General features: G+C 36.8%; 1 protein-coding gene across 1 annotated transcript in view; it reads right to left on the bottom strand.

The window, feature by feature from the left end:
* Spg11 (SPG11 vesicle trafficking associated, spatacsin) overlaps nucleotides 1-27,690 on the bottom strand; it is a 74,812-nt gene that overhangs the window by 30,631 nt on the left and 16,491 nt on the right. Inside the window, exons 9-21 of the mRNA XM_048793251.1 lie at nucleotides 22,255-22,390; nucleotides 19,584-19,739; nucleotides 19,068-19,243; nucleotides 17,455-17,631; nucleotides 14,754-14,825; nucleotides 14,176-14,303; nucleotides 13,728-13,903; nucleotides 12,250-12,463; nucleotides 11,056-11,259; nucleotides 9,305-9,411; nucleotides 8,536-8,681; nucleotides 6,924-7,085; nucleotides 3,190-3,256 (exon numbers count right to left, since the gene is read on the bottom strand). Coding sequence (XP_048649208.1) covers nucleotides 3,190-3,256; nucleotides 6,924-7,085; nucleotides 8,536-8,681; nucleotides 9,305-9,411; nucleotides 11,056-11,259; nucleotides 12,250-12,463; nucleotides 13,728-13,903; nucleotides 14,176-14,303; nucleotides 14,754-14,825; nucleotides 17,455-17,631; nucleotides 19,068-19,243; nucleotides 19,584-19,739; nucleotides 22,255-22,390 — 1,921 coding nt within the window. The remainder of the gene's footprint in view (nucleotides 1-3,189; nucleotides 3,257-6,923; nucleotides 7,086-8,535; nucleotides 8,682-9,304; nucleotides 9,412-11,055; nucleotides 11,260-12,249; nucleotides 12,464-13,727; nucleotides 13,904-14,175; nucleotides 14,304-14,753; nucleotides 14,826-17,454; nucleotides 17,632-19,067; nucleotides 19,244-19,583; nucleotides 19,740-22,254; nucleotides 22,391-27,690) is intronic.

Below are 27,690 nucleotides of genomic sequence, written 5' to 3'. Positions count from 1 at the left end.
CCACATCCACTCAGGGGTACTTAACCACTGAGCTATATCCCCAGTCCTTTTTATGATTTATTTTGAGACAGGGTCTTGCTTAGTTGCTGAGGTTGGCTTTGAACTTTGCAATCCTCCTGCCTCAGCCTCCTGAGCCACCAGGATTACAGGCGTGTGCCACTGCACCCAGCTTTGTTTCAGGTCTTAATATGTAGATCTTTGACCCATTTTGAGTTTATTTTGTATATGGTTGAAGACAAGGATCCAGTTTCATTTCTTTGCATGTGCATATCCAGCATTTCCAACACCATTTATTGAAGAGACAATCCTTTCCTCAGGGTGTTTTTCTTAGTGTCCTTGTCAATACTTAGTTATCATATACCCTTATTTATGGGCTTTCTATTCTGTCCTATTTTCCTATGTGTCTTTTTTTTTTAACACTTATTTTTTAGTTCTAGGTGGACACAATGCCTTTATCTTATTTTATGTGGTGCTGAGTGCCTCGCGCATGCTAGGTGGGCGCTCTACCTCTAAGCCCCAGCCCCAGCCCTTTATATGTCTGTTTTTAAGGCCAACAGTATACTGTTTTGATTTCTACAGCTTTGTAGATTTTGAGATCAGGTATAGTGATGCTCCAGCTTTGTTCTTTTTGTTTAAGCTTGCTACAGCTCTTCAGAGGTCTTCTGAGGTTCCATATGACTCACAAGATTATTTTTTTTCCATTTCTGTGAAAAATGTCACTGGAATTTGGGTAAGAATTTCAATGAATCTACAGATTGCTTTGGGTAGTGTGAACATTTTAATAATAATCTTTCAATCCATGAACACAGGATACCTCTACTTACTTGCATCTTCAATTTGTTTCACCAGTTTTATAGTCTAATATGTGCAGATCTTCCACCTCTTTGGTTGAGCTTAGTCCTAAGTGTTGCTGTTTTTAATGTTTTGTAAATGGGACCCTTGCATTTCTTTTTCAGATAGTTTGTCATTAGTGTATCAAAATACTACTGTTTTTGTATACTGATTTTGTATTCTGCACCTTTACTGAACTTGTTTATTAGCTTTAACATTTTTGGTGGAATATTTAGGGTTTTCTACATACAAAAGCATGTCCTCTACAAACACTGACAATTTATTTCCTTCTTTTTTTTTGAGCGGTCCTAGTGCAAGGGCACTCTACAACTGAGCTATACTCCAGCCAATTATTATTGAGACAGTATCTTGCTGAATTGTTGAGGCTGGCTCAAATTTGTAATCCTCCTATCTCCACTTCTCAAGTCATGGGATTATAGGTGTGTGCCACTGCACCTGACCTAACTTCTTCTTTTCTGCTTTGGGTACCTCTCATTCTTTTCTTTGCTCTAGATAAGACTTCTAGTACTATGTTGAACAGAGATGGTGAGAGCAAGCATCCTTGTTTTCTTCATGATCTTAGATGAAAAGCTTTCGACTGTGGCTGTTGGCTTCTCTTATGTAGCATTTATTACGTCATATATGGCCTTACTTCTAGGCTTAATTTGTTGAGAATTTTTATCATGAAAAGATGTTGAATATTATCAAATGATTTTTCTGCATTTATTGATAATCATATAATTTTTATTCTTCAGTCTATTCATGTGGTCTATCACATTTATTGATTTGCGTATGTTAAGCCATCTTTGTAGCTGCTTTAATTCTCTATTTGATGATCCTTTAGTTTCACAATGGCAATTCCTTTACCTTCTCTGTTCTGCTCTAGCACTGAGTAGAATATCAATATCCCAGAGGAGGTCAAGATACCAGCTATGTAACAGAGTTAACATCATTAAAATAGGACAGGGGATTTTATCTCTCTCTAGAATATTAGGGTACCTTCATTTCATAACACAGCAATTGCTACTTTTATGGGCACCCAACAAATAATTATTGAGCATCTACTATAGGCCTGGAACTTCACTGGGCTCAAGCACAGATAAATTAAATATATCAAAATTTGAATTTATAAAACAAGATACCTTAGAAAATTCATTTTTATGTACATAAATACCTTGACATATATCTGAGCTATGTCAAATATTTATGAGGTGCTTCCATGTACAAAACACTAATCTAAGAGTATACAGAGGCATCACATATTAAAAGTTAGCCCTATAGGCTAGAGTCATGGCTCAGTGGTAGAGTGCTTGTCTAGCATGTGTGAGGCGCTGGTTTCGATGCTCAGCACCACATAAAAACAAATAAAGGTATTGTGTCCACCTACAACTAAAAAAAAAAAAAAATTTAAAGTTATCCTAAATGCAAAAGTAAAAGAAATAGAAAAAAACTGAGTTTAAGAACAGCACACATGCCTGAAGCAGTGGTGCACGCCTATAATCCCAGTGGCTTGGGAGGCTGGGGCAGGAGGATCACGAGTTCAAAGCCAGCCTCGGCAAAAAGTGAGGCACTAAGCAACTCAGAAGACCCTGTCTCTAAATAAAATACAAAATAGGACAGGGGATGTGACTCAGTAGTTGAGTGCCCGAGTTCAAACCCCAGTATCAAAAAAAAACAGCATACAGGTATGATTACTGTATTGGTGTGACTCTGCACCCTGTACAGCCAAAGGAATGAGAAGTTGTGCTCCATTTCTGTGCATTCTACTGTCACGGATAATTAATTAGAACATATTAATTAATCAGAACAAATTAATAATAATAATTTTAAAACAACACCACAAAATTCAAATTCTCATGGATTACAGAGGATGGCAATGTGATACAACTGGTACTTACTATGTGAGACCTTTATAAATGCTTTGTCTCCCTTAATTCTGACAGTAACATTAAGTGGGTGTTGTTATTAGCTTTATTTCATGGGGATGAAGAAAGGTTAAATCATTTGCTCAAGGGCATACAGCTATTACAGAGCTAGAATTTACTTACTGCTAGAACCAAGAGTACTTATGTTTATGATACTATATTGCAAACAAAGAGGGATTTTTGGAAATGGAGAAATATATACAGATAGGTACATATTACATTTCCCAACAAGTATAGCCCTAGTAGCCTAACAAATTAAGTTTTAACTCATAATATATTATCAATTAGTCTACTGGAAAGTGTCTTCTAATGAAATGTGCCTTTGTTTTTTAAAACAAAGCAGTACAAAAATGATTTGGCTTTACATATATTAACTTCTACCATCAATACTGCTAAAATGCTTCTAAAGGAAGAAGTATTCATGATGACTTACCTCCTATGGCTAGTGTGTTAGCAGACTGCCAGCCAAACAATCTGCTAGGATCAAAGGGTGACAATGACTGAAAAAGGAAAAAAATAATTCAAGTTAGAAGGTCACTGACTATAAAATAAGTAAGGCATGATGGCGCAAACCTGTAATCCCAGCAACTCGAGAGGTTGAGACAGGAGGATTGCAAGTTCAAGACTGGCCTCAGCAACTTATTGAGAGCCTATCTCAAAATACAAAGTGCTGGCAATGTAGCTCAGTGGTAAAGCACCCCTAGATTCAATCCCCAGTACCAAAAAATAAATAAATAAAATAAGTAATCACAATGATATATGCAAGGCTTTCAGAGGCAATCTGCTTCCCTTCTCCAGGGAAATTTAAAAACTTAAAACTCAATGGTAAAAAGCACTTGTCCTGTGTTTGATCCCCAGTACCAAAGGAAAAAGAAAGAAACAAAAAACTATCTGTACATAAATTGTTTGGAAATAGCTAAAAAGAATGAGACAGCTTTCTATTTTAATAAAAATACTATGTTCCTTTTAAAGATTCCTCTTAGTTCAAGAGACATTTCCAAAGTCTACTCTCTTGGCAGAAGCAGCATCAATTATAATATAACATGGACATTAGAAATGTTTTTGGAATCAAAAGGCAAGAGGCTGGGCTTGGTGGTTTGGGAGGCTAGGACAGGAGGATCTGTGTTCCAGGCCAGCCTCTGCAACTTGGCAAGACGCTGTCTCAAAATAAAAAATGAAAAGGACTGGGAATGTAGCTCAGCAGTAAAGCACTCCTAAGTTAAATCCTCAAAACAAGGCAAGAGGACTTCAGGCTAGAAAATATTACCACATAAACATGATGAGATATATTAAGGGTAGGGAAGGAAAGGAAAAAGTAAGATGACTAGGATCAATGGTTGAAGGAATATGAAGACCAACATCATCAACAAAGAAAAAGTGGTAGACTAAGGTCAAGATGGTTAGAAAAGGGTTGGCAGAAGGGAGTAGTGGGTGGAATCTGTCAGGCCAAAGATTTAGTAGTCTATGAATAGATGGCGGAAAGGATCAGGAAAAAATAAGCTAATGATCAGGATTTGATAATTAAGGAAAGAGCAACTTTAAATGAAGGAAGGAATAAGTTAACACATTGTACCACCTAAGTGACCTAGATGAATTTCTACCCACTATAATCTGGTTATCTTCAAGAACAGGATGCCTGTAGGACAGAAGTTCCTCTTTTTTTTTTTTTTTCTAAAATTTTTTTTAGGTGTAGATAGCCACAATATCTTTATTTATTTTTATGTGGTGTTGAGGATCAAACCCAGTGCCTCACATGTGTGAGGCGGGCGCTCTACCACTGAGCTACAACCCCAGCCCCAGCCCCAGAAGTTCCTCTTTAACCTAGCCAGATGAAACTAAATGGACCTAAGATGGCTGCCAGAGTAATTGCCAGACAACCTCTGACTTCATTATAATCCATCTGCATGCTAAATAGCACATTCCCTCCAGTACTAAGAAAGTTGACAATTGCCATGATGATGACCAGAAAGGATTATGAAAGGAGTGAAAAGAGGGCTGGGATTGTGGCTCAGCAGTAGAGCACTTGCCTAGCACGTGCGAGGCCCTGGGTTCAATTCTCAGCACCACATATAAATAAATAAATAAAGGTACTGTGTCTAGCTACAACTAAAAAAAAATAAATATTAAAAAAATAAATAAAAGGAATGAAAAGAGGAAAATTTTCACTCATTTCCCTGTTAGCCCATCCCTCCCCTCATTTCATTTACCCCATTATCTATAACCTTCAGACCCCCAATGAGTTGAGAAGCCAATCAGTGAGCCTCTCTGCTTCTCTTATTATAGGCTAAGAATAAGTCTTTCTTTACCACTCAATGGCATTCAGTCTTGTTACTGGTTTCACAATTCCAAGAGGAAAAAAGGACCCAGTTTGGGGTCAAAATTGGTAACCATAATTTTTCTAAAATAGCACTAAAGAATTCTCTCAGTGTAGCCAGACATGGTGGTGCATGCCTGTAATCCCAACAGCTCACAAAGCTGAGGCAGGAGGATCATAAGTTCAAAGTCAGCCTCAGCAATTTAGAGGCCCTAAGGAACTTCGCAAGATGCTGTCTCAATAAATAAATAAATAAATAGGGCTGGGGATGTGACTCAGTGGTTAAGCACCACTGGGTTCAATTCCTAGTATCCCCCTCAAAAAAATCTTCAATTTAACAACAAAGAACCACGTGAAATCATTTATGTTTTAACTGACTCAAACCACTTTATGTAGTGAAACTATGCTTTCATATAATCCATTTGTAGTGCTACTCAAAAGTGCTGGTCTGCAATAAGACCCTTGCACCAGAATGTAAATCCGGCATACTGCTTCTTTCTTCAGGAAAGTCTGGCTACAGCTTACAATTAGACATTATATTAGACGAGTGTTGGTGATAACAGACTTATGTTCTGACATAGGATCCAAATTTTGTCACAATCCAACAACAAGCAGATCTCTTGGACTAGCACCAGTCTATGAACCACACTTTTAAAAAAAAAAAATTATTCTTAAGTTTTAGGTGGACACAATATCTTTATTTTACATTTATGTGGTGCTGAGGATCGAACCCAGTGCCTCATGCATGCTGAACTACACACTTTTGATAAACACCAGTCCATCTCCTAAGAATTCTTCATATTAGAGTAAGAGAGATTTTATACCTTTATAGAATTATAAAGCTTATGTTGGACTGAAGACCAACATATTTGAGAATATGAATATCAGAGGGAAAAAAAGGAAAAACCTTTTGAACTGAGCTAAAGCAGATGTTCTTAATTGAGATCCCAGTATGTGAATCCCTTTTAAATATAAAAAAAACTATAGGCCTTATGTGTAATTTTTCTGGGTATAGGGTTCATAGCTCTCTCACATTCTGAAAAATGTTAAGAAGCTCAAAGAGCTCTGATTCATTGAGAAGAAAATGTTAGATAGTTTTCACTGGTAAAACCTCCGGGGTGGTCTCTGCCCTTCTAGTACTGGGAATTGAACCCAGGGGTGACCTACCACTGAACTGCACTCTCAGCCCTTTTACTTTTTGAGACAGGGTCTCAGTTGCTAATGCTGGCCTGGAATTTATGGAACCTCCTACCTCAGGTTTCCACGTAGCTTGGGATTAAAAGCTTGAGCTACCATGCAAGGTTAATGGAGCAGCTTTTTATGAAAGCAGTGGGTAGGTATTCTAGTCAATTGTTTGCTCTCTGCCGCCTCTCCTGCTCTTCTTTATATTGCAAGAAACATGCATTTCCCAAGCATTATCATTTGGCTACCAGGGTAAGTATAGCCAGAAGAGATACTGTGGGAGACTGAAGGTAAGAAGAGAGATGAAACCAAGATGTTTTTACCCTGCGTTTTTTTCTATGAGCATCTCCAAGTTTCTAGTTTTATCCTCTATGTTCCCAGCTCCCATTAGGTAGTCTAGTTGTGAGTTTAGATCTGAGAGATAGCTTCAGATTCTTAGTTCTGACAAAACCACTTTCTTGCACTGTTCTATCAGCCTCCGAGATGCTGACTGCTTCCTCACTTGCTGATTTTTGAGTTGCCTTAACTGTCACATTTGGTTTCTCCCTTCTGCTTCATCTTGTGTAAGTTTGTTCTTATGCTGAATGCCATCCACCTGAAAGTAGTGTTTTCTGTTTTCCTGGCTGAACCCTGACTGATACATGTAAACACTGGCTCCCTAAATACCATACCTGAATGAGGTGGTAGAGTGTAATATCGGCTGGCAGGACAGTAGGAGAAATGCATTGCGGGAAGAGAGCAGTTTTTAGCTTTGGATAAGGAGTTAAGGCCATCTTTAGTAGCTGGGGATCCACTTTCTTCAAACTGTTTTCATTTTCTTCATTCTGAACAACCTAAATAAAAAGATGGCAGTTACATTCCTTTCTCAAAACTTTAATCTCTTTTTCACAAGAATCCTATAAAACACAATTAGCTTGAGAAGATTTGTGGTAGTGAAAAATAACTTTGGTAAACAAGTCACATAGATTAACAGTTCTAGTTCTGGTTCCAAGACAAACTAGTTGTATGACATTGGACCAGATATTTAATATAAGGCCTTAGTTTCCTCATCTGCAAAATTATGAAGCTGAGCTAAATTAGTTATTTTCAAACTATATGTTGTTTAAAATATTTAAATTCAGCCAGGTATGGAGGTATACACCTGTAATCCCTGGAACAAAGAAGGTTGGGGGTAGGAGGATTGCAAATTCAATGCCAGCCTGAGCAACTTAGTGAGATCCTGTCTCAAAATGAAAAAGAGCTGGCAGTATAGCTCAGTGGGGTTCAAGCACCCTTAGGTTTAATCAATCCCAGCACAACACACACAAAAATTAAATATTTAAATTCAATATTCAGTAGTAAACACTAAAAAAAAAATTGTAGTTGTAGATTGTCAGCATGCCTTTATTTTATTTATTTTTGTATGCAGTGCTAAGGATTGAACCCAGTGCCTCATACATGCTAGGCAAGTGCTCTGCTACTGAGCCCAAGTCCCAGCCCCAGCCCTGAGTAGTAAATATTTTTAAAGTCTTAGACTACTAGAGTAGATGATTCCTAGGTCCTTCCTCCTCAGCTCTAAAGTTATTTATGACTAATTTTGACAGGTTATTAAAAACAGGCATAAATAACTTAGCCGTATAAGTTGAGTATATAACCACAATCTAAGAGAGGTTGTATTAAATTAAACCAGTATCAGTAAGAAACTCCTAAAGATAAGATGTTTGACAGCATTCTTAAGTTCTCCCTAATCAGGCACACTTTAATGTTAAAAAGCAAAAGATGAGCAAGTTCTTCTGGGTACCATAAAAGAGTTTATATGGGTACTTAAAGATTACGATTTTTTTACTTTGCTAAAAGGGCAAATAGAGAATAATTTCCAAGCCACAAATCTACAACATACTTATTCCCAGAGAAGCAATCAGACCCTGATTCTATTCTGAAAATAATCTCAGAGTTATACAAAACATATTAAATGGAGGCTAGAGATGTAGCTCAGTGGTAGAGTGCTTGCCTAGCATATTCAAGGCCCGAGGTTCAATCCCTGGTACTACTACACACACACACAAAAAAAAAAAAAAAGCCACTAAAGGAGGAAAAAAAAAATCTCTACAACACATTAGTTCCAAGATATTTTAAGCTATTATACAAAATTTTTAAATTCACCCATTTATGCTCTTTAATGAAACATCTGAAAGTGTTTATATTTCAATGTCAACTGAGATCAAGACAATCCATAGATATTTCTGAATTTCAAATCAGTACAATTTTGTCATAATAGGCAAACAATAGGCTGTCCATCCATACCTGGCTGACCCCCCCAGGAGCATACATCATAGTAGCAAGGGCCAGGAGAGTATGTCCTTCCAATAGCATACTGCTTACACCAGCCCGATTGGTGGGAATCAAAATTTGAGCATTTGCAAGGCTAGCCTGGAAGATCAGTTTGGGATCTGAAAAATAAAAGGGTTTCTTGTTATATCCTTAGCACTATCATAAAGTTAGGTACTCAACAAATATTTTTCAGATGCATGAAATACAATATAGACTGGGTATGAAAAAAAAGTGCAAAGAAAACAACTGGAATAAAATACGTTAAAATACTATCAGTACTTACTTACCTACATGTGATTACCTTTTTACATACTTAGGCCACCTACCTATGGAGGAGGTGTTAATTGTCTGTGTCTCCCAATTTATTTATTTTTTTATTTTGGTACTGGGGATTAAACCCTGGGGTGCTTAACTACTGAGCCCTTTTGATTTTTTGAGACGGGGTCTTGCTAAATTGCTGAGGCTGACTTTGAACTTGTGATCCTCCTGCCTCCTGAACTGCCTGGATTATAGGTGTGCACCACCATGTCTTTTTTTTTTGTTATATATGACAGCAGAATGCATTACAATTCATAATACACATATAGAGCACAATTTTTCATATCTCTGGTTGTACACTTTTTTTTAACAATGAACAAATATATTACTTTATAATAAAGCTGCACCCAAACCCCAAACCAAAAATCTACAATAGACCAGTTATTTATCTAAAGAAAATTTTTGTAATACAGTATACACACACCTGTTAAATTACTGGAAACTTGTCGACACTGAACTAAAAATTCAAACCAAGGGTGAGCTTCATATAATTCTTTCTTTTCCAAAAAAGAACAATTTTCAGGACTAAGTCTGCATTAACGGGGGAAAAAAACAACTCTGGTTAGCATGCAGCATAAGACAGTTATAACCATGTTTGCTCAAGAGATAACCAATATTAGAAAAAAGAATCCTGGAATTACAAAAGGGCAAATAGAGAATAATTTCCAAGCCATAAAATAAATACTTCCACTCTTGCCTTGTATTTTATATACTTTTTATGATCTAAAAGTAGAGAATATTTTAGAAACAATATTCACTACCTTGATCAAATTTTACCAACGCTGCAAAAAACCTGAGATCTTACACTTTAAAATACTTAATATTTTATTGGTTTTTACTAAGAAAACTTTTAAAAACTTTTCATCTTGTTTTCCCCTTGCCACCCCCCTCTGGACTCCCCCACTGGGGATGAAGCAGGAGCACTTTACCTCTAAACCACATCCACAGTCCATTTTATTTACTTATTTTAAAATTTTGAGACAGGGTCTCACAAAGTCTATAAGGCTGGCCTCTGAGACTTTGCATCCTGGGCACAGAGGTGCATACCTATAATTTTCCTGCCTCAACCTCTCAAGGTGCTGGGATTATAGGCATGCACAACTGTGCCCAGCCTTTTTGTCATTTTTAAAACAAGAAGTTTTCAAAAACCTTTACATAAATACAGAGATGCTAAAACTGAGGAGTTAAGGTTCAGAATATGTATTTTGAAAATATGGCTCTTAGCAAAGCACAGGGGCGCATGCCTGTAATCCCAGTGATTCAGAGGTTGATGCCAGCCCCAGCAACTTAGTGAGACCCTGTCTCAAAATAAAAAATAAAAAGCACTGGGGATGTGGTGGAGCACCCCTGGGATCAATTCCCAGGCCACACAAAAAAAAAGAAAATATGACTCTCAAATTTGTTCTTTTTTCATAGCAGTTTTGGAGAATCACTTCAGTGTGTGAGTAAGCCTCCATGATACAAACCTGGACTACATTCTCTGTTCAAACTTCTAGTGTTTACTACATAAAGTTTAAGAAAAACAACAAACCAACAAGACTCTATTAGAGTAGAAGTGTGGACTCTAGAATCAAAGTAAACAGAATTAAATCTGGGTCTGCCCTTACTAGTTATGTGTCTTAGGTAAAAAATACTTAAGTTTCAAAGCCTCCATATTTCCTTACTTGTAAAATGGAGATGGGGGTAACCACCACAGAGTTTTTGTGAAGATGAAATGAGTTAATGCATGTAAAGCACTTAGCCTAATGCCAAGAACATTGTAAGCACTTGTATTACAAACTACTTTCACTGCTGTTATTCTTACTGACCCAATAACACTGGCCACCGATACAATTTTGCAGGTTGATCTTAGGTAAATATATACTGATATGCAAAAATTTATATAAGTTTTAGAGTTTATGTAATATGCCTTGCAGAGGCTATGAAATCAAAGTTGCTTAGCATTCTCCTGGCAATGAAAGTATCAAAGAATTACAGTGAAACTTTAGGATCTTCCTTTCTTTTTTTATGTATCTAGTTGAATGTGAATATCTACTAAACTATGTACCAAGTGTTGGGATGGGAGAAACTACTTCAAACAGATTAATATCTCTCATGTAGATGCTTACTGTTTTCCTAAAAGTCCAGAAGTAGTATGAGAAGAGGAAATATGAAAAGTCAATTCTCAATACTTACTTGTAATAGTCGAGAAAGACATAAAGAAGATACTGTAGATCATGTTCCAAGCAGTAGAGAATGAAGTGAGAATGAAAATCCCAACCTTCTTTGGTCCTATAGTTTTGGACAGGGAGAGTATCTTGCATCACACCCCCAATACGGCTGAGTCTTAGAAGGAAGAGTTCAAAATCTTCTAGTTCAGACCCAAGAAAAATTCCATTCCTGCCGGTTTAAGGTGTAAGAAAGTAAAAAGTTGATATATTCAGAGCAGACCAAATCACCTCCACTGTTTAAGTATCAACTACTTAAAACAATAAGCATTTATAGGGGCTAGGGTTGTGTCTCAATAGAGACAGCTTGCCTAGCATGTATGAGGCACTGGGTTTGATACTCAGCACCACATATAAATAAATGAATAAAGATAAAGGTCCATCAACAACTAAAAAAAAATTATATATATATATAAAATTTAAAAACAATAAGCATTTACAATATAAGGGTAACAGTTCTTACTCTATAAATATATTCTAAGGCACACATTTTGCCAGTTTCCTATGTAGGTTTCTGTAATATTACAGCATTTAAAGGTATACTAATTAAAGTCTCAAGTTATCTTTGATATTTTGAAAACCTAACTAAACTATCTCTCCGTTTTTTAAATATTTGGTTGGAACTATACAAACCAATGTGACAACAGTGGCAAGCTCTTGAAGTGGATGCTCTGTGCACTAAGAAAAATATCTCACTAAGAGGCTAAAATAATAAATAGACTACTAAATCAGAGAAACTTGCATTTCTGTATTACTTTTAACAAATTTACTGTTAAACACATTACATCTACCAAAGTAGTACAGAAAAATAGACATGGAGTTTAAAGCAGCACCATGTAACCACCACTCATATTATACAACATTGTATTTTGAGATGTTTAGTATATTCCTCCCCAATGCATGCACTTTGCTATCTCCAGAGCTAAAAAAAAAAAACAAAAAACAGTACTGAGGAAAGAACCCAGTGATACTTTACCACGAAGCTACATCCCCAGCCCCTTTTACTCTTTGAGACAGGGTCACGCCAAGCTGCTGAGGACCTGTCTCAGCCTCCCTAACTGCTGGGATTACAGGTGGGCCACTATGCCTGGCCCTCACCATTTTTTCTTATTGCTCTTCCTTTTATTTTTCCCAAGGGGGATTAATTCAACAGTTATAATACCTGGCCAATTTATCTAAAACTTCATTCCTCATGTAGTTGTTGCAGCAAGTATTCTGATCAATAACATCAACAGTCAGAGGGGGCCATTTGCTCTGCTGAAGTGAAAGGTAACCTTCCTGGGTCTGAAACTCTCCAATCCACAAGATAATGTTTAACCAATCATGGTGAGCTGTGAGGTATCTCCACAGGGCTTCCGGGGAATACAGTTTATATTCTACACAAAGAACAAAACACATTTTAAAGTGCAATGAATTATGATGGTTAACATGTAACTCAATACTGAATTAAATATTCAGTAAATATAATCTGAACATGAATATTCATATAATGTATGAATTATTCAGGTTATTTGCTTCTTTTACAGTTTTCCTCTTGTATTGTTCATTTTACAATCAATAACATCTGGAAGAGTTAAACGTTTCTCATCGCTAGTGGTTAAAATGAAATGGGTATGTTAAACTGCCCATTTCACTTATCTATTCAACCCTCTTTTTTCTGTAGTACTGAGAATGGAAACCACAGGCGCTCTATCATTGAACTACACACCCAAAACCTCTTTTTAATTTTATTTTGAGACCCTGACTCACTAAGTTGCTGAGGCTGGCTCAACTTTACAATCCTCCTGCCTCAGCCTCCAAAGTCCCTGGGATGTACAGATGTGTGCAACAATTCCTGGCCTCTTTCCTTTATTATAAAAAGCTTTGCTGGATGCAGTGGTGCCTGTAATCCCAGCAACTCAGGAGAACGAGGAGGATCACAAGTTCTAAGCCAGCCTCTACAACTTAGCAAGGCCCTAAGCAACTTAGTGAGACCCCGTTTCAAAATAAATAAGAAGGGCTGGAGATACAGTTCAGTGGTAGTTCAATCCCTGATACCAAAAACAAACAAACATTGGCTATAATAGTAAAAATAAATTTGATTCTCTGATATACCACTTTTCATCACTGTTATCCTCTAGAGCCCTGATGTGACATGGATCCTTAACTTACACAAGAAACTCAAAAACTATTTGGAAAAGCAAAGAATGTCACTCTGAAGCTGGAATAAAAACTTGGTCTTGACTCTCAATTCATTAAATCATATGACTTTATTTTCACTATCACATTGTAAATCCATCACAAAAATGTTGGGATAAGAGGTCTTAACCCATTTTGTCCCATTGTTCCAAATGTGGAACATCTATGAAAACTTAAATACAGTATATAATTGGAATGTAATTCTAACAATTATAATAAATCATAAGCTCTGGATTGATTTCCAACCTATTTTAATGCACCCATGTCAATTCTGTTGAAATATTCACAGAATGCAAAACTTGAGACTCAATGAATTAATACAATGTCTTGCATTTTAGAGAAACTTAATATCTACCCCCTCTCAAAAGAATTCTAAAATGGAGACACAAAAAAAATTAAAATGCCAGTACCTAATTTAACCCTTGTTTAATTTGCATATATTTAGCACTCTCTCATACTTGCCTTCTGGACTTATCCTGGGGAGAAGGATATATTCTTGCATTGGTTGATCCCACCACTGAGCCCAATTTAATGCAATTGCATGGTCCAGTTTGTTAAATTCATCTTTACAATCATATTGGAGGAATGAGTCCAAAATAGATTTGTGCTTGAAAAAATCTTGTTCCTTTATCCAATACCTAAAAACAGTAACATATATATATATATTTTTTTAACTTTGGAAGAAAAAGCATCCTTTTTATCTACAAGAACACCTATTCTTTGGGGGGTATACAATTCTGATTATGCAAATATTAAAATGATGGGAAATCCCTTCTATATGATACAAATTTTTCTTTCTGAGAAGGTTGACTCAGTTCCATGTTAAGAAACTTGTGCTCATAATTATTACAAACTAAATATTATCTATAATATTCTTCCAATATTATCAAAAGGAGACTGATGAGACTACCTGGGAAAGGAACGTATCTGCATATTTCCTTGGAGACGTCCCGAATAAAATTTTTCAACTTGATGCACACAATCTATAGCTCTTCTTTCTTTTTCAGAAAAATAATTTTTTTCTTTCAAAATTTCAACCTTGAATAAAAGATAATTAAAACAATGACCTCACAAAACTCAAGCACATATGCAAAACAAAAATCATGAGATTAAATGCCATTTAAAAATTGTATTTTTAATTCTTGAATTTACATTCACAAAAATTTTCCTTGACCATAAGTGTAACAATTTAAAAAGAAAGAACTGTCATATATTTACTTATTAGATATTGGTTGAATATTAAAATTATTTTTTAAAGTTTTTCTTCCATATTTTTCTAAAAAAAATGTAAACTACACAGTCTCATCTTTAAATGGGACAGAAAAATTTAAAGGCAAGGCTACCATACATCTAAGATAGGCTATACAACAGCCTGCCATGATGATTCACTTGTAAACAAAGGTCAATGTAAACAATTACACTCTAAAGCTGGGGTTTCTTAAGAAAAAAAAAAAAAATGGTAAACTACACAGTTTCATCTTTACCTACCAAATAATCCCGTATGTTTCTATTTGTTGTGTAGAAGCATATCTTGAGCAAGTGGTCCTTTACATCAAAGCCCTATAATAGACATAGAAAATCAAAAAACCTTACATTTAGTAATGAAATTATTTGGAACACAAACATGTTAGATATAGAAGTATTCTATAATAGACATGCATTCTATTAGAATACCACATCTTTTCTTTTGCAAATATTTATTTTCCGAATACATATTTACTGCATATTCCTAAAGTCCTTAAACACTTTGTCAGAGCAAAGATAACATGTAGAACAATTTAAGTAAGGCCAGGCTACCATACATCTAAGACAAACTATACAACAACCTGCTATGATGATTCATTTAAAAGATCAATGTAAACAATTACCCCTTACATAGTTTCACTCCTCTGCACTTCCAGGAAGTTACTATGGACAAGACCCCACCAATGCAGATTAGGGCCAGATCTCAGTTTAGTCTGGGAACACTACTTCTAGGATTTCCCTTCTCAGATGAAGTAAATTCATGAAACATGAAGCCCTAAGCAAAGGCACATTCCACTAGAAAGCACAAAAAAAGATGTAAGGGGTCACATGAACAATACAGAAGATCCTCCTATAAATCATAAGTCCTATCAACAGGGAGATGATGAAAACTCCATTTATTTTTATCTATCTATTTATCTATTTATTATTTTTTATGCCAGAATTGAACTTAGAGGCACTTAACCACTAAACTACATCCTCAGTCCTTTCTATTTTTATTTATTTATTTTTGTGGTGCTGGGGATTGAACCCAGGGACTTATGCATGTAAGGCAAGCACTCTACCAACTGAGCTATATCCCCAGTCCAACCCAGGAAGTTACCATGGACAAGGTCCCACTAAGTTAGTTAGGGCCTCACTAAATCGCTGAGGCCAGCTTTGAACTCGCTATCCTCCTGCCTCATTCTCCAGAGTGGCTGGGAATACTGGCATGTGCCACCGTGCCCAGCAGGAACTCCATTTAAAAATAATCTTCAAACTGGGCACGGTGGTGCACACCTGTAATCCCAGCAACTCAGGAGGCTAAGGCAGGAGGATTGCAAATTCAAGGCCAGCCTCAGCAATTTAGAGAGACCTTGTTTCCAAAAAAAAAAATTAAAAAAGGGGATGAAGCTTAGTGGGTTCACCCCTGGGTTCAATTCCCAGTACCAAAATACATACACACACACACACACACACACACACACATCTTCAAGAAGCCAGACACGGTGGTGCATGTCTGTAATCCCAGTGGTTTGGGAGGCTAAGGCAAGAGGATCACAAGTTCAAAACCAGCCTCAGCAACTAAGCAAGGCCCTAAGCAACCTAGTAAGAACCTGTCTCTAAATGAAATATTTTAAAAGGGCTAAGACAATCCCAAAGAACCAAAGGTGTTTACTCTGATATCCAGATACTAATTCACAATGGCAGGGAGGAAAAGAGAGGGTCTTTGGATTAGACAGAGGGGAGTGAAGGGAGGGGAGAGGAATAGGGATAGAAATGATAGTAGAATGAATCAGACATTATTGCCCTATGTGCATATATAATTACACAACCTGTATAACTCTACATCATGTACAACCAGAAGAATGAGAAGTTATACTCCATTTTTGTATGATGTGTCAAAATGCATTCTACTGTCATATATAACTAATTAGAACAAATTTTTTAAAATAAATAAATAAATAAAAAGGGCTGGGGATGTTGCTCAGTTGTTAAGCACCCTGCATTCATTCAATCCCCAGTATCACAAAAAGAGGGGGGGGGGGAGAATGTGTGTGTGTGCTTGTGTAAAAGCAAGAGAGTGAGTGTGTGTGTGTGTGTGTGTGTGAGAGAGAGAGAGAGAGAGAGAGAGAAAGGAAATGTATGTGTGTGTGCGCGTGTGTGTAAAAGCAAGAGAGTGAGTGTTTGTGTGTGTGGGAGAGAGAGAGAGAGAGAGAATGATATCAACTTATTGTCCATCAATAGCTGTATGGATAAAGAAAATGTGGAGTGTATATATTTAATGGTACATTATTCAGACTAAGAAAGAAGGGAACCATGCCATTTACAAGCCAGACACAGAAAGACAAATGTTACATGATTCCATCTACATGTGCAATCTTAAAAAGAAAATTTAACTTGTAGTAACAGAATAGACTGGAAGTCACCAGTGGGCAGCAAGTATGGGAAAGGAAGAGATTGGCTAAAGGGTACAAATTTTCAGTTATAAGACAAATAAGTCCTGGACTTATAGCATAAGCTAAAAATATATGTTATACATGATATTTGTTAGGAGGATAATAATATCTTGTAGACTTGAAATTTGCTAAGAGTTTTCAAGTGTTCTCACCACAGACACACAACTATATAAGGTAACATTAGTTTGTGGTAATCTTTTTCACAATGTATACACACATCAAAGCATCACATTTTACACATTAAATATGTATAATTTTTTTCATTAATCATACCTCAATAAATATGGGGGGGAAATCTCTTCAGGAAAGTTCTCAATACCAAAAAACATTTCTCAGTATAATTAATGTCACTTTTTTTCTAGTAAGGACTACATAAATTTCTTCATTTGTAATGCAACAATGAAAAAACTCAGTTTTTACAGTAACCAGAAATTATATTAAGTGACTGGAGATCTTCTCTTACATCAGGGACTTTAAGATCTGACAAATGTGATTATACCACTCACCATGTTCTTCAGAAGTTCAGAGGCTTCCTTTATATTGTTCTTCCTTAAACTGTCGAAGACCAAACCTAGGCCTATCCTAATCAGTTCCTCAAGTTTTTGAGCAGAATGACTGTTACTCCTAAAGAAGGTTTGTGCCTCTGGTATTTTGTTGTTTAAAATGGCATTGGCAATAACTTCCTAGGAGAAGGAAGAAAAAACATTTACCTTTAGGTTCTTTTTAATTTTCTTATTATGATTATCAACATAGGATTTATACATTCACTGAATACCTACTAAGGGACCTTTATTGAAAATCTACTACTACTATCTGCAGCTAGGCATAGGGAATATGAAGCTGACTAAAATAAACCCTGCTCTCCAAGAGCTCAGTGTCTAGTGATAGTCAGTGTCAGTAACACAAATAGAGCACTGTCTGTGATAAAAAGTATCCCAGGATGTTACAGACCAGGGTTCAGAACAGGTGTTACCAAATAAAAAACAAAAAAGGCACAGGGCTTCTTAGTAGAAGTAACTAATGAGTAAAAAAAAAAAAAAAAAAAAAAAAAAAAAAAAAAAATCAAAGATCAATAACTGTTCCACACATATATTAAGAAAAGATGACAGGTGCTCCAAAAAGTGAGACTATCAAGTATAGAGACAAAAGAAAAAACTGCATCAAGTCTTCAGGGACTTGACAATACTTCAAATCCCAGCAGCACCAAGGGGAAAAAAAAAAAAAAGTTTGAGAAACTGGCAGCATCTCAACCTTATCGTTTCATTCCCCATTGATTTTTTTTTTTTTTTGGGGGGGGTAGTGCTAGGGATTAAACCTTGCATGTGCTAGGCAAGCTCTCTACCACTCAGCTACATCCCCTGGCTCTTTTTATTTTTTATTTTGAAATAAGGTGTCCCTAAATTACTCAGGCTGGCCTCAAACTTGGGATCCTCTTGCATCAGTTTCCCAACCAGCTGGGATTATAGGCAGATGCCACTATGCCTGGCTCTACTCATCATCTATGTTAAGTCATTCTGGCTTTTGTCTTTCCAATACCAGTACTCTTCATGTGAATAGGGGAATCCTTTCAGTCTCTAAGTAATACAGAGGGCAGCACATTTTGGCTATATTCACATCTACTGTGTAAAGAAAGGCAAAAGGATGGAATCAAGAAATGTAACTCACAAAAAGTGTTAATTAGAATTACAGACATGACTCAAATTGAGTATATTCCAAATAATGATGCTATAAAGCAAAATTTTCCTAGATCCAATTATCAGTAGATCTAATAACTCAATTTATTCAGAGGTCAGGCAGAACGCATGAGTCTGAAGTGCCAGGCCCAAGACAGTGAAAAGTATTACTTGGGGAAGGGCTGCTTCAAATGGCCCTGGGGTCAGGTACTGGATACAAGTGGGCAAGATTGGCATTAAGAGGGAGCCTGTGTTCTGAATTAAATAAACAAATCTCTTGTAGACATAAATTTGAAGTCATATCCAGAGATCCCAAAACCTATGAAACCTAAAACCCTTTCCGAAGATTCTGAATCACAGGTGTATAGATTCTACATTCTATTTATTTTATTGTTTTCAGGTCCTCTGAATCTAGCACATAAAATACAATAATTATTCATATTTACCTCAGAGCTGAGTTTCTCCCATATATCACTCTCTTTCACTGTGCTGACACTTTCACTGACATTATATTCATCTATAGTATCTGTTGGCTTCCAAGGAAACTTTATCATGAAAGTTCTAAGTTCATTAATGTAGCTGGTCAAAATATCCACTGCTTTCTGTAGATGTTCATCTATCTCTGTGGAAAATATCAATGTGCCAATTCACATACATGTACATATTATGGCAGCAGAAGGAAGAGGACATGACTAGTTAGAAAGAATTCTAGAGAATGCCAAAATTGAAAATTGCTATCTTCAAATTTTCAAAATATATTTGAGGACTGTTTTCTATTTACAAGCATCTGTGTTTTAATATAGTCCTTTTTACATTCTTCACAATGATTAGTCCTAGGTCTTTTTGCCAACTTTCTCAGTATCAAAACTCATTTCACTTAATTACATGTCAACTTTATTCAACTTTAGCAAATGGCATTTCACTGTCCTGACACACACCCGTTTCTTTGCTGCTATTCTTACCTTCAGTGTGAATACAAAGTTCCTTCATCTGTTTGTTAAGGAAAGACAATGTAAGACTAAGCAATTGCTCTGAAAAGTGTTTGCTTTGGGTTTCAGAATCACTTTCTCTAATTGCTGAGCAAAGTAAGTCCAATGCTGGTATCAGCTCTTCCACATCTGAGAAAGAAGCAAAGAAATTAGTATGAAGGACACTAGACTACTCCCAATAAAATTAACAAATCCAAGAATTCCATGTTGCAATATTTAAAATACATACAAGAACCAATGTGCTATTTTCACAAAACTTTTATGAAGGCTTCTTACCTGCAACTTTAATGATTTTCATTACTACTAATAATTATTTACTGGTATTACCATTAACTACCATTTTGCTAATTTACTACATCTTAAGTACTAAACTTAGTATTTATAAATTCTTTCTTATTCCAATAGCTTAAGAAGTAGATGTTCCTTTTTCCACAGATGAGGAAACAAGTACAGAGAGGATAAGTAATTTGTCTAAGCTAAAAATGGCACAGGCAAAATTTGAACCTATGCCTGTGTGATTCCAAAGCTACTCTCTTCAACACACAGAAATGTAAGCCCCTGAATTCTCTACTTGTTGCTGAAGGCCCTAATGAAGTGATTCCTGTTATGACTGCTTATGTGAGAATGATAGGAACCATGGGCAGTCCTCCCAGGAAGTAGGTAAAACTTATTTCTATGCTTTTTTTTTTTTCTTCTTCTTCTTCTTATTATTATTATTGGTACTGGGAATTGAATCCAGGGTCTCACACATATTGGGCAAGCACTCTACTACTGAGCTACATCCCAGCCCTTGCCATGCTTATTATTCCACGTTCACTGTTGCCCTTTAGAGCAGAGCACTGCCAAGTGAGAGTAGAGGAGAAATCATTGACCACCAAACAGGGGAAGTGAACAATGACCACATACTTTCAGATGGAGCATCACTCAATATCACAAACCAGGATTTTTTCTATAAATTCAAGTGGATTAAAAAGGGGGGCTATCTTAAAAAGTCAGCAAGTTGGGAGGTAGAAGACCAAACTCTGCAATCAAAATGAAAGAGGACTGGGAATATAAGCTCAGTAGTATAGTGCTTGCCCAGCATATCCAAGGCCTCCAGGTTTGACCCCTAGCACCAACCAACCAACCAACCCCCTCTCAGCACCAAAAAAAAAAAAAAAGAAAAGAAAATTTCTAATTCATATTATCAGTGAGAACTAACACTGAGCAGATTGTCATTTTCTCTATATGCAACTAGGGTAGAAATTGATAGAAGTTCTTTGGAGGAAAATTTATCAAGGCAATTAAGAATGTGCATTATGTACACTCACTGGCCTGAAAATTTCATGTCTAGAATTTATTCCAAGTATATTTATTCCAATTATACATACATAAAATTACACATAGCATTTATGGTATATTGCCAATATTTAAAAACTGGAATCAATCTAAATGTCTAATAGTTGGATGAGTAAATTATGACATAGTCCATACAATGAAATTCATGTCATCATAATATCTATCTATGTATAGAAATATGTCTAAAATATATTATTCAAGTAGGGAAAAAAAGCAGATGATAATATCACATGTATAGGGGTGAGGTAATCAGGGACCACCACAGGGACATTAAAAGTATGGTATTTTTTCCCACCCTCCTCACTCTTCCAACCCACCTTCTCAATCACAAAAACCAGATGCATCATAAAAGCTAGAATGCCTTCAGGGGCTGGGGTTGTGGCTCAGTGGTAGAATGCTCGACTAGTGCATGCAGGGGCCCTGGGTTTGGACCTCAGCACCACATATAACTAGGTTAATAGAGGTGTTGTGTCCAACTACAACTAAAAAAAAAAAAAAAGCCTAAAGATGCCTTCAACATAATGTCTCCAAGAATAAACCAGATGAGAGAATGAGACTGTTGGAAATCACCACAAAATTTGTACAGGATGGTGATAATGATTAAAAAATACAGGACTTCAGCACCCCCCTCCCAATAAAAATAAAAACGTACATCTCCCTTTGTTTGGGGAACAGCCTGATCCACTTCTCCATCAGTGTTTTCTCTCTGCAGGTGAAGTCCCAATTAAAACCTTGCCTGTATGTTAATGCTCCCTTGATTCAATTTAATTTCAACTGTCATCAAGTCAGAGCTTCCACCTCAGGTTTTACCTGTCCCTCTAAACAGGGATTGACATGATTATCTGTTCCAAGAATAAGTTAGGCTTCCTATTTTTTAAGGAAGAATAGCCAAAATCTTAGGAAGAATTGATAAAGTAGCAAAAAAGGAGTGTGAAAATTCTTATAACAAAATCTAATCCACAACTCCACAACTCAGAAAGCAATCAGTATAGTCCATATACATCTCAGACAGTTGCAAGTATCAGCAATGAATTTTATTCTTTCTTGTATAAAATTTTCATGAATTTGAAAGATCATCTTCTCCTTGCATATTAAAAATATCAAACACAGCACAGAATATGAATAATATCCCACTTAGAATGACAACATCTATAGATTCTGAAAACTCTCTCAAGTTTCCACAATGTATATAAATCCCATACATTAGTTCTGGTAAGTAGAGAAGTCAACAAGCCATCAGAATACACGATAATTTCAAAGTAATTAAAATGATCAGTACGAATGGAGAAGTCTTTATTTTACTTACTTCTTAAATATAAATGAGATGGTGGCAAGTGATCAAACTGATCAGGTACAGAAGATTTTGAAGACAGGGTAAAAAGATTTTCCTTGCTCTTCAAGAAGAAATCTACTGTGTCCAGCTGACGATTTTCTATTCCAGCCTAAAATGGGGGGAAGGAAGAATCAGGAAAAAAAATCAGGATTCAGATTTTTTTTTTTAAACTTTAGAACTTAACGTGCAAAGACTGATGGAGATGTTACTGGGTGGCTCTAATAACCACCCGGGAGGAAAGAGATTAGGCCATGACACTCAATGCTCCAGAAATATTCAGAGCCAAACTGGTAGGAGAATAGGTTTTATCAGCTTTGAAGGTAGATAAAGCTTTTGAAATAAGATAAAGATGCTCACCCTTACTTCTAGATATTATACTGAAGGTCCTAACACCAAAACAGGACAAAAAGAATAAAAGCGTAAGTATTTTTTAATATTCTTTTAGTTGCAGAGGAACACAGTATATTTATTTTTATGTGGTACTGAGGATCAAACCCAGTGCCTCACACGTTCAAGACAAGCACTCTACCACTGAGCTATAGCCCTAGCCCCTCAAAAGCTTAAGTATTCAAAGAGAAGAAACAAAGTTATATTATTCTGATGTTAAATGCAGATTAACTATATAAAGACTTCCATAGAGTAGATCCATTATTAGGATGAGTTAACAGATCAGCTAAATACAAAAATCAAGATATAAAAAGTTAACTGTATTTTTTTAATATTTATTTTTTAGTTATAGATGGACACATATTTTTATTTTATTTTTATGTGGTGCTGAGGGTCGAACTCGGTGCTTCACGCGTGCTAAGCGAGCACTCTACCTCTAAGCCACAATCCCAGCCCCAACTGTATTTCTTTACACTGGAAAGGAATGATGTAATTTATAACATACCACTTATAACAAATAATAGGTAAAACAAGATGGCAGTAAAGTAAGACCTTCTAGAAATGATTGTCTCTTCACAGAAATATCAATTTGAACAGCTATTAACACATGAAATTACCTTCACCAAGAAATAAAGAAAAGGTGAAAGATCACAGTATCTGGTTTTGACACACACATACACACACAAAACAAACGATTAAGGAAGGCAGAAAAGAGTTGCCTATGTCACCTCTCGTCCAACTCAAAGCAAATGATATGGGAGAGATGCCTTCTACTTGGGGGAAAGAGAGGGAATTAGGTCCTTAGACTTGGAACTGAGTACTAGGACTACCACAATGAAACCCAGTGCTACCAACAGCCTATTTCCACCGCCCCTCCCCAAACCTAAGGCAGCACACTGTGGGGAAAGATTCCATTTCCTAGAGGTAGATATGCCCAGTGTCTGCTAAAAGTCTATGACTGGTGTGTTGTCACTATTTCAGCACTAAAGGGCAGAAAAATACTCTGCTGGGCCAGTAAAACCCAACCCTGAGCAGATTCTAATGGCTCCTGTTCTTGTGCTAGTACCACTGGACAAGGCCTCTGGACCTGCCCTACGCCAGATGAAAACCTGAGGCCCTGGTGGACACACTTGTACTTCAGTCAGCATCACGTCTAGCTAGCAATACATGAGTACAATGAGTACACAGCAGCAGACAGGTGACAGGAGCATGAACCTTGATCCTGCCCATGCTGTGCTAATTTCAGCAGGCTGTAGGCTCCAAGTGCAACCCAGCATTGAAGCATTAGTAGTCACAAGACTGCCCACTCTACCCTAATACAAACCCCAAGTAACATAGCTCAAAGAGTCAATATCCACTTGGGAAGAGTGAGGAAAGTGTGAAGTCACTTCTGAGAACCCCAGGGCCACTCCTTCCACAGTAAGACCCTGTGACAGGCAGAAGCCTGAAGTGACTATACATGGTGACTATACACAACGTGTTTGGGCCGAATCTGGTCCCAAACAGAGGCTTCCAAAGACTGACTACATTTTTTAGACACTTCCCCAATCCATCCTAAAGAACTGACCATTATGGATTTGTGACAAATTTGGGATTGGGGTGCCCTCTCATGCTGAAACAGTGACAACATATCAATCATGGGCTTAAAAATCTGAGCTCAGGATACCATTCAGTCTGAAATATCAGCAGTGACCATAGGTTCTGAGAAAATAAGCAGCCAACTTAGAATTTATGCAAGGACAGGTACAAACAAAGCCAGATTATGAAGAATGGAATAAATACCCAATCCTCAAGGTGCACATGTTGTGGTATACCAACAAACATCAAGAACTTCCAGAAAACCTTGACTTCACCTAAAAGGCAAAATAAGGCACCAGAAACTGACCATAAAGCAACGTGTATGAATTCTCACACAATTTTTTTTGGTACCAGGGATTGGACCCAGGGGCACTTAACCACTGAGCTACATCCCTGCCCCCTTTTTAAATTTAGAGACAGGGTCTCACTGAGTTGCTGAGGCTGGCTTTGTACTTGCGATCCTTCTGCTTCAGCCTCCTAAATTGCTGGGATTACAGGTTGGGTGAAACAATACCCGGCGCTTGGACAAAGAATTTAACCTAGGTATTTAAAGAAAACTAATGTCTCTTCCCCAGTATTGCCTACAGAGATGACAGCCATTTTCTATTTAGTGAATCTTAATCACTGGCCACTCATACATCTACAGTCTACCTGTCCCTACTGCCCCTGGATTAGGTTTGCTTTCAGACCTCTTGTGAAGCCCAATATCAAAAAGAAGATGAAGGAACTGGTATTGTGGCTCAGCAGCAGAGCACTTGCCTCCAACATGTGAGGCCCTGGGTTCAATCCTCAGCACCACATATAAACAAACAAATAAAATAAAGGTATTGTGTTCCATCTATGACTAAAAAATATTTTAAAAAGATAAAGAAATTCATCCAGCAACAGGCAGATTGATACATCAGAATTAAGATAAGTAGCAGCGACCAGATGTTTGGACAAGGTGTAGAGAAAATTCAAGGGCCGATCTTGATTCTCAACATTAGTTATGGAAGCACTAAGAAAACTGAACATGCTGCCCAGTGGCTTTTAGATGTTACTGGTCCACAATGTTAAGGATCAGGAAATCTTCCTGATATACCTCCTTTTTTTTTTTTAAAATACTGGGATTGAACCCAGGGAGTACTAAGCCACTTAATGAGACAGGGTCTCACTAAGTTGCTTAGGGCCTTGCTAAATTGCTGAAGCTCGCCTCACACTTTCAATCCTCTTGAGTTACTGGGATTAGGGTTGGGGAGTGTGCCAACACACTTGGCTCAATAAATCTTATGCAGAGATTGCTCACAATGTTTTCCCTAAGAACTGGAAAGCTCAGCTAGCCATCACAATCACCAATTCCAGTGCCAGGCTGTGCAGCAAAGAAAATAGATGGTTTGAGCACACTTTATTTGTGTTTAAGTAGAACCATAAAAACTGCCAAAAAGGACTGGGGTTGTGGCTCAGAGATGGAGCACTCACCTATGCATGGGGCACTGGGTTCAATCTACATTCTGTCTTAGATTCTAAGACAGAATCTACATAATGGGAGAAAATCTTTGTTCACTACTCTTCTGACAGAGGACTATTATCTAGAATATATAGAGAACTCAAAAAACTTAACACCAAAAAACCAGATAACCTGATTAATAAATGGCCAAATGAATAAAGAGACACTCCTCAAAAGAAGAAATACAAATGGACAACAAATATATGGAAAAATATTCCATATATTAGTATAATTAGAGAAATTAGTAATTAGATTAGTAATTAGAGAAATGCAAATCAAAACCACATTGAGATTTCCTCTCACACCGTCAAATGGCAGTCATCAAGAATACAAACCATAATAAATGCTGGAATGTGGAGAAAAAGCAACATTTTTACATTGTTGGTGGGATTGTAAATTACCACAACCACTATGGAAGTCAGTATGGAGATTCCTCAAAAGACTAGGCACAGGCCAGGCGGAGTGGCCCACGTCTGTAATCCCAGTGGCTTAAGAGGCTGAAGCAGGAGGATTGAGAGTTCAAAGCAGCCTCAGCAAAAGCAAGGCTCTAAGCAACTCAGTGAGGCCCTGTCTCTAAGTAAAACATAAAAAAGAGCTGGGGATGTGGCTCAGTGGTTAAGTGCTCTTGGGTTCAAACCCCAGTACAAAAAAAAAAAAAGACTAGGCATGGAAACCACTATATAACCCAGCCATACCATTCTTCAGTATTTATCCTAAACAATTAAAGTCATCATACTATAATGATACATGTATACCCATGTTTATAGCAACACAATTCACAACAAACTATGGAACCAACCTAGGTGCCCATCAACCAATGAATGGATAAAGAAAATGTGGTGTATATATAGACAATGGCATTTTATTTAGCCATAAAGAAAAATAAAATTATGTCATTTGATGGAAAATGGATAGAACTTGAGACCATTATGTTAAGGGATATAAGACAAACTCAGAAGGCCAAGGGTCATATGTTTTCTCTCATATGTGGAAACTAGAGAGGAAAAAGGAAAAGAGGACTGAGGCTGTAGCTCACGGGTAGAGCACTTGCCTTGCACGTGTGAGGCACCAGGTTCAATCCTTAGCACCACATAAAAATAAATAAAGATACTGTGTCCATCCACAACTAAAAAAATATTAAAAAGAAAAAGAAGGCAGGGGAGAGGTGGGAGATCTAATGAATATCAAAGGAAGTTCAGTGGAGGAAACAGATGGGGGTTGGGGGTGGCAGAAGGAGGGGGAGAGGTGAAGTGTTGGGGAGCTATACTGGCCAAATTTTATTGTTATATTGTGTGCATGCATGTATGAATATTTACATAACTATGTACTACTATAAGGCACCAGTAAAAAATGTGGGGAAAAAAACTGTCAAAAATTATTTATAAAAAAGGAAACTCAAAAAACTTTAAGGAAACAAGTAATTCAGTAATTTATCAGAGAAAGTTAAAGGATTGAAGTAATTAAAAAAAAAAAAACAGAAATCCTTGAGCTGACAAATACACTAAATGAAATGAAAAAATGTAACAGAAGGGATCACACAGAAGAATCATTGAACTTAAAGAAAAGGTATTTGAAAATACACAGGGAAGAGAAAGAAAAGAGAAACGAAAAAAAGCTCTCTTGGGTCAGCTTTTAAAAGAGCAAATATTTAGCATTTAAGAGGGACTTGAGAATAAAGCTTACACAAAGGAATAATAACAGAAAACTTCTTAAACCTAGAGAAGAATACAAATATCCAGGTATAGGAAAGTCTAAGGTCACAAGTCAGATTCAACTCAACCAAATCTACTCCAAGATGTATAATCAAAATCTCAAAGATTAAAGACAAAGTAAAGGGGTTGGGGTTGTGGCTCAGTGATAGAACCCTTGTCTAGGGTACATGAGGCACTGGGTTTGATCCCCAACACCACAAAAAAAAAAAAAAAAAAAAAAAAAAAAAAAAAAAAAAAAAAAAAAAA

This window comes from Marmota marmota, unplaced genomic scaffold, assembly GCF_001458135.2.
Source record: "Marmota marmota marmota unplaced genomic scaffold, marMar, whole genome shotgun sequence".
Lineage (NCBI taxonomy): Eukaryota > Metazoa > Chordata > Mammalia > Rodentia > Sciuridae > Marmota > Marmota marmota.
This window is presented reverse-complemented; position numbering and strand designations above follow the sequence as displayed.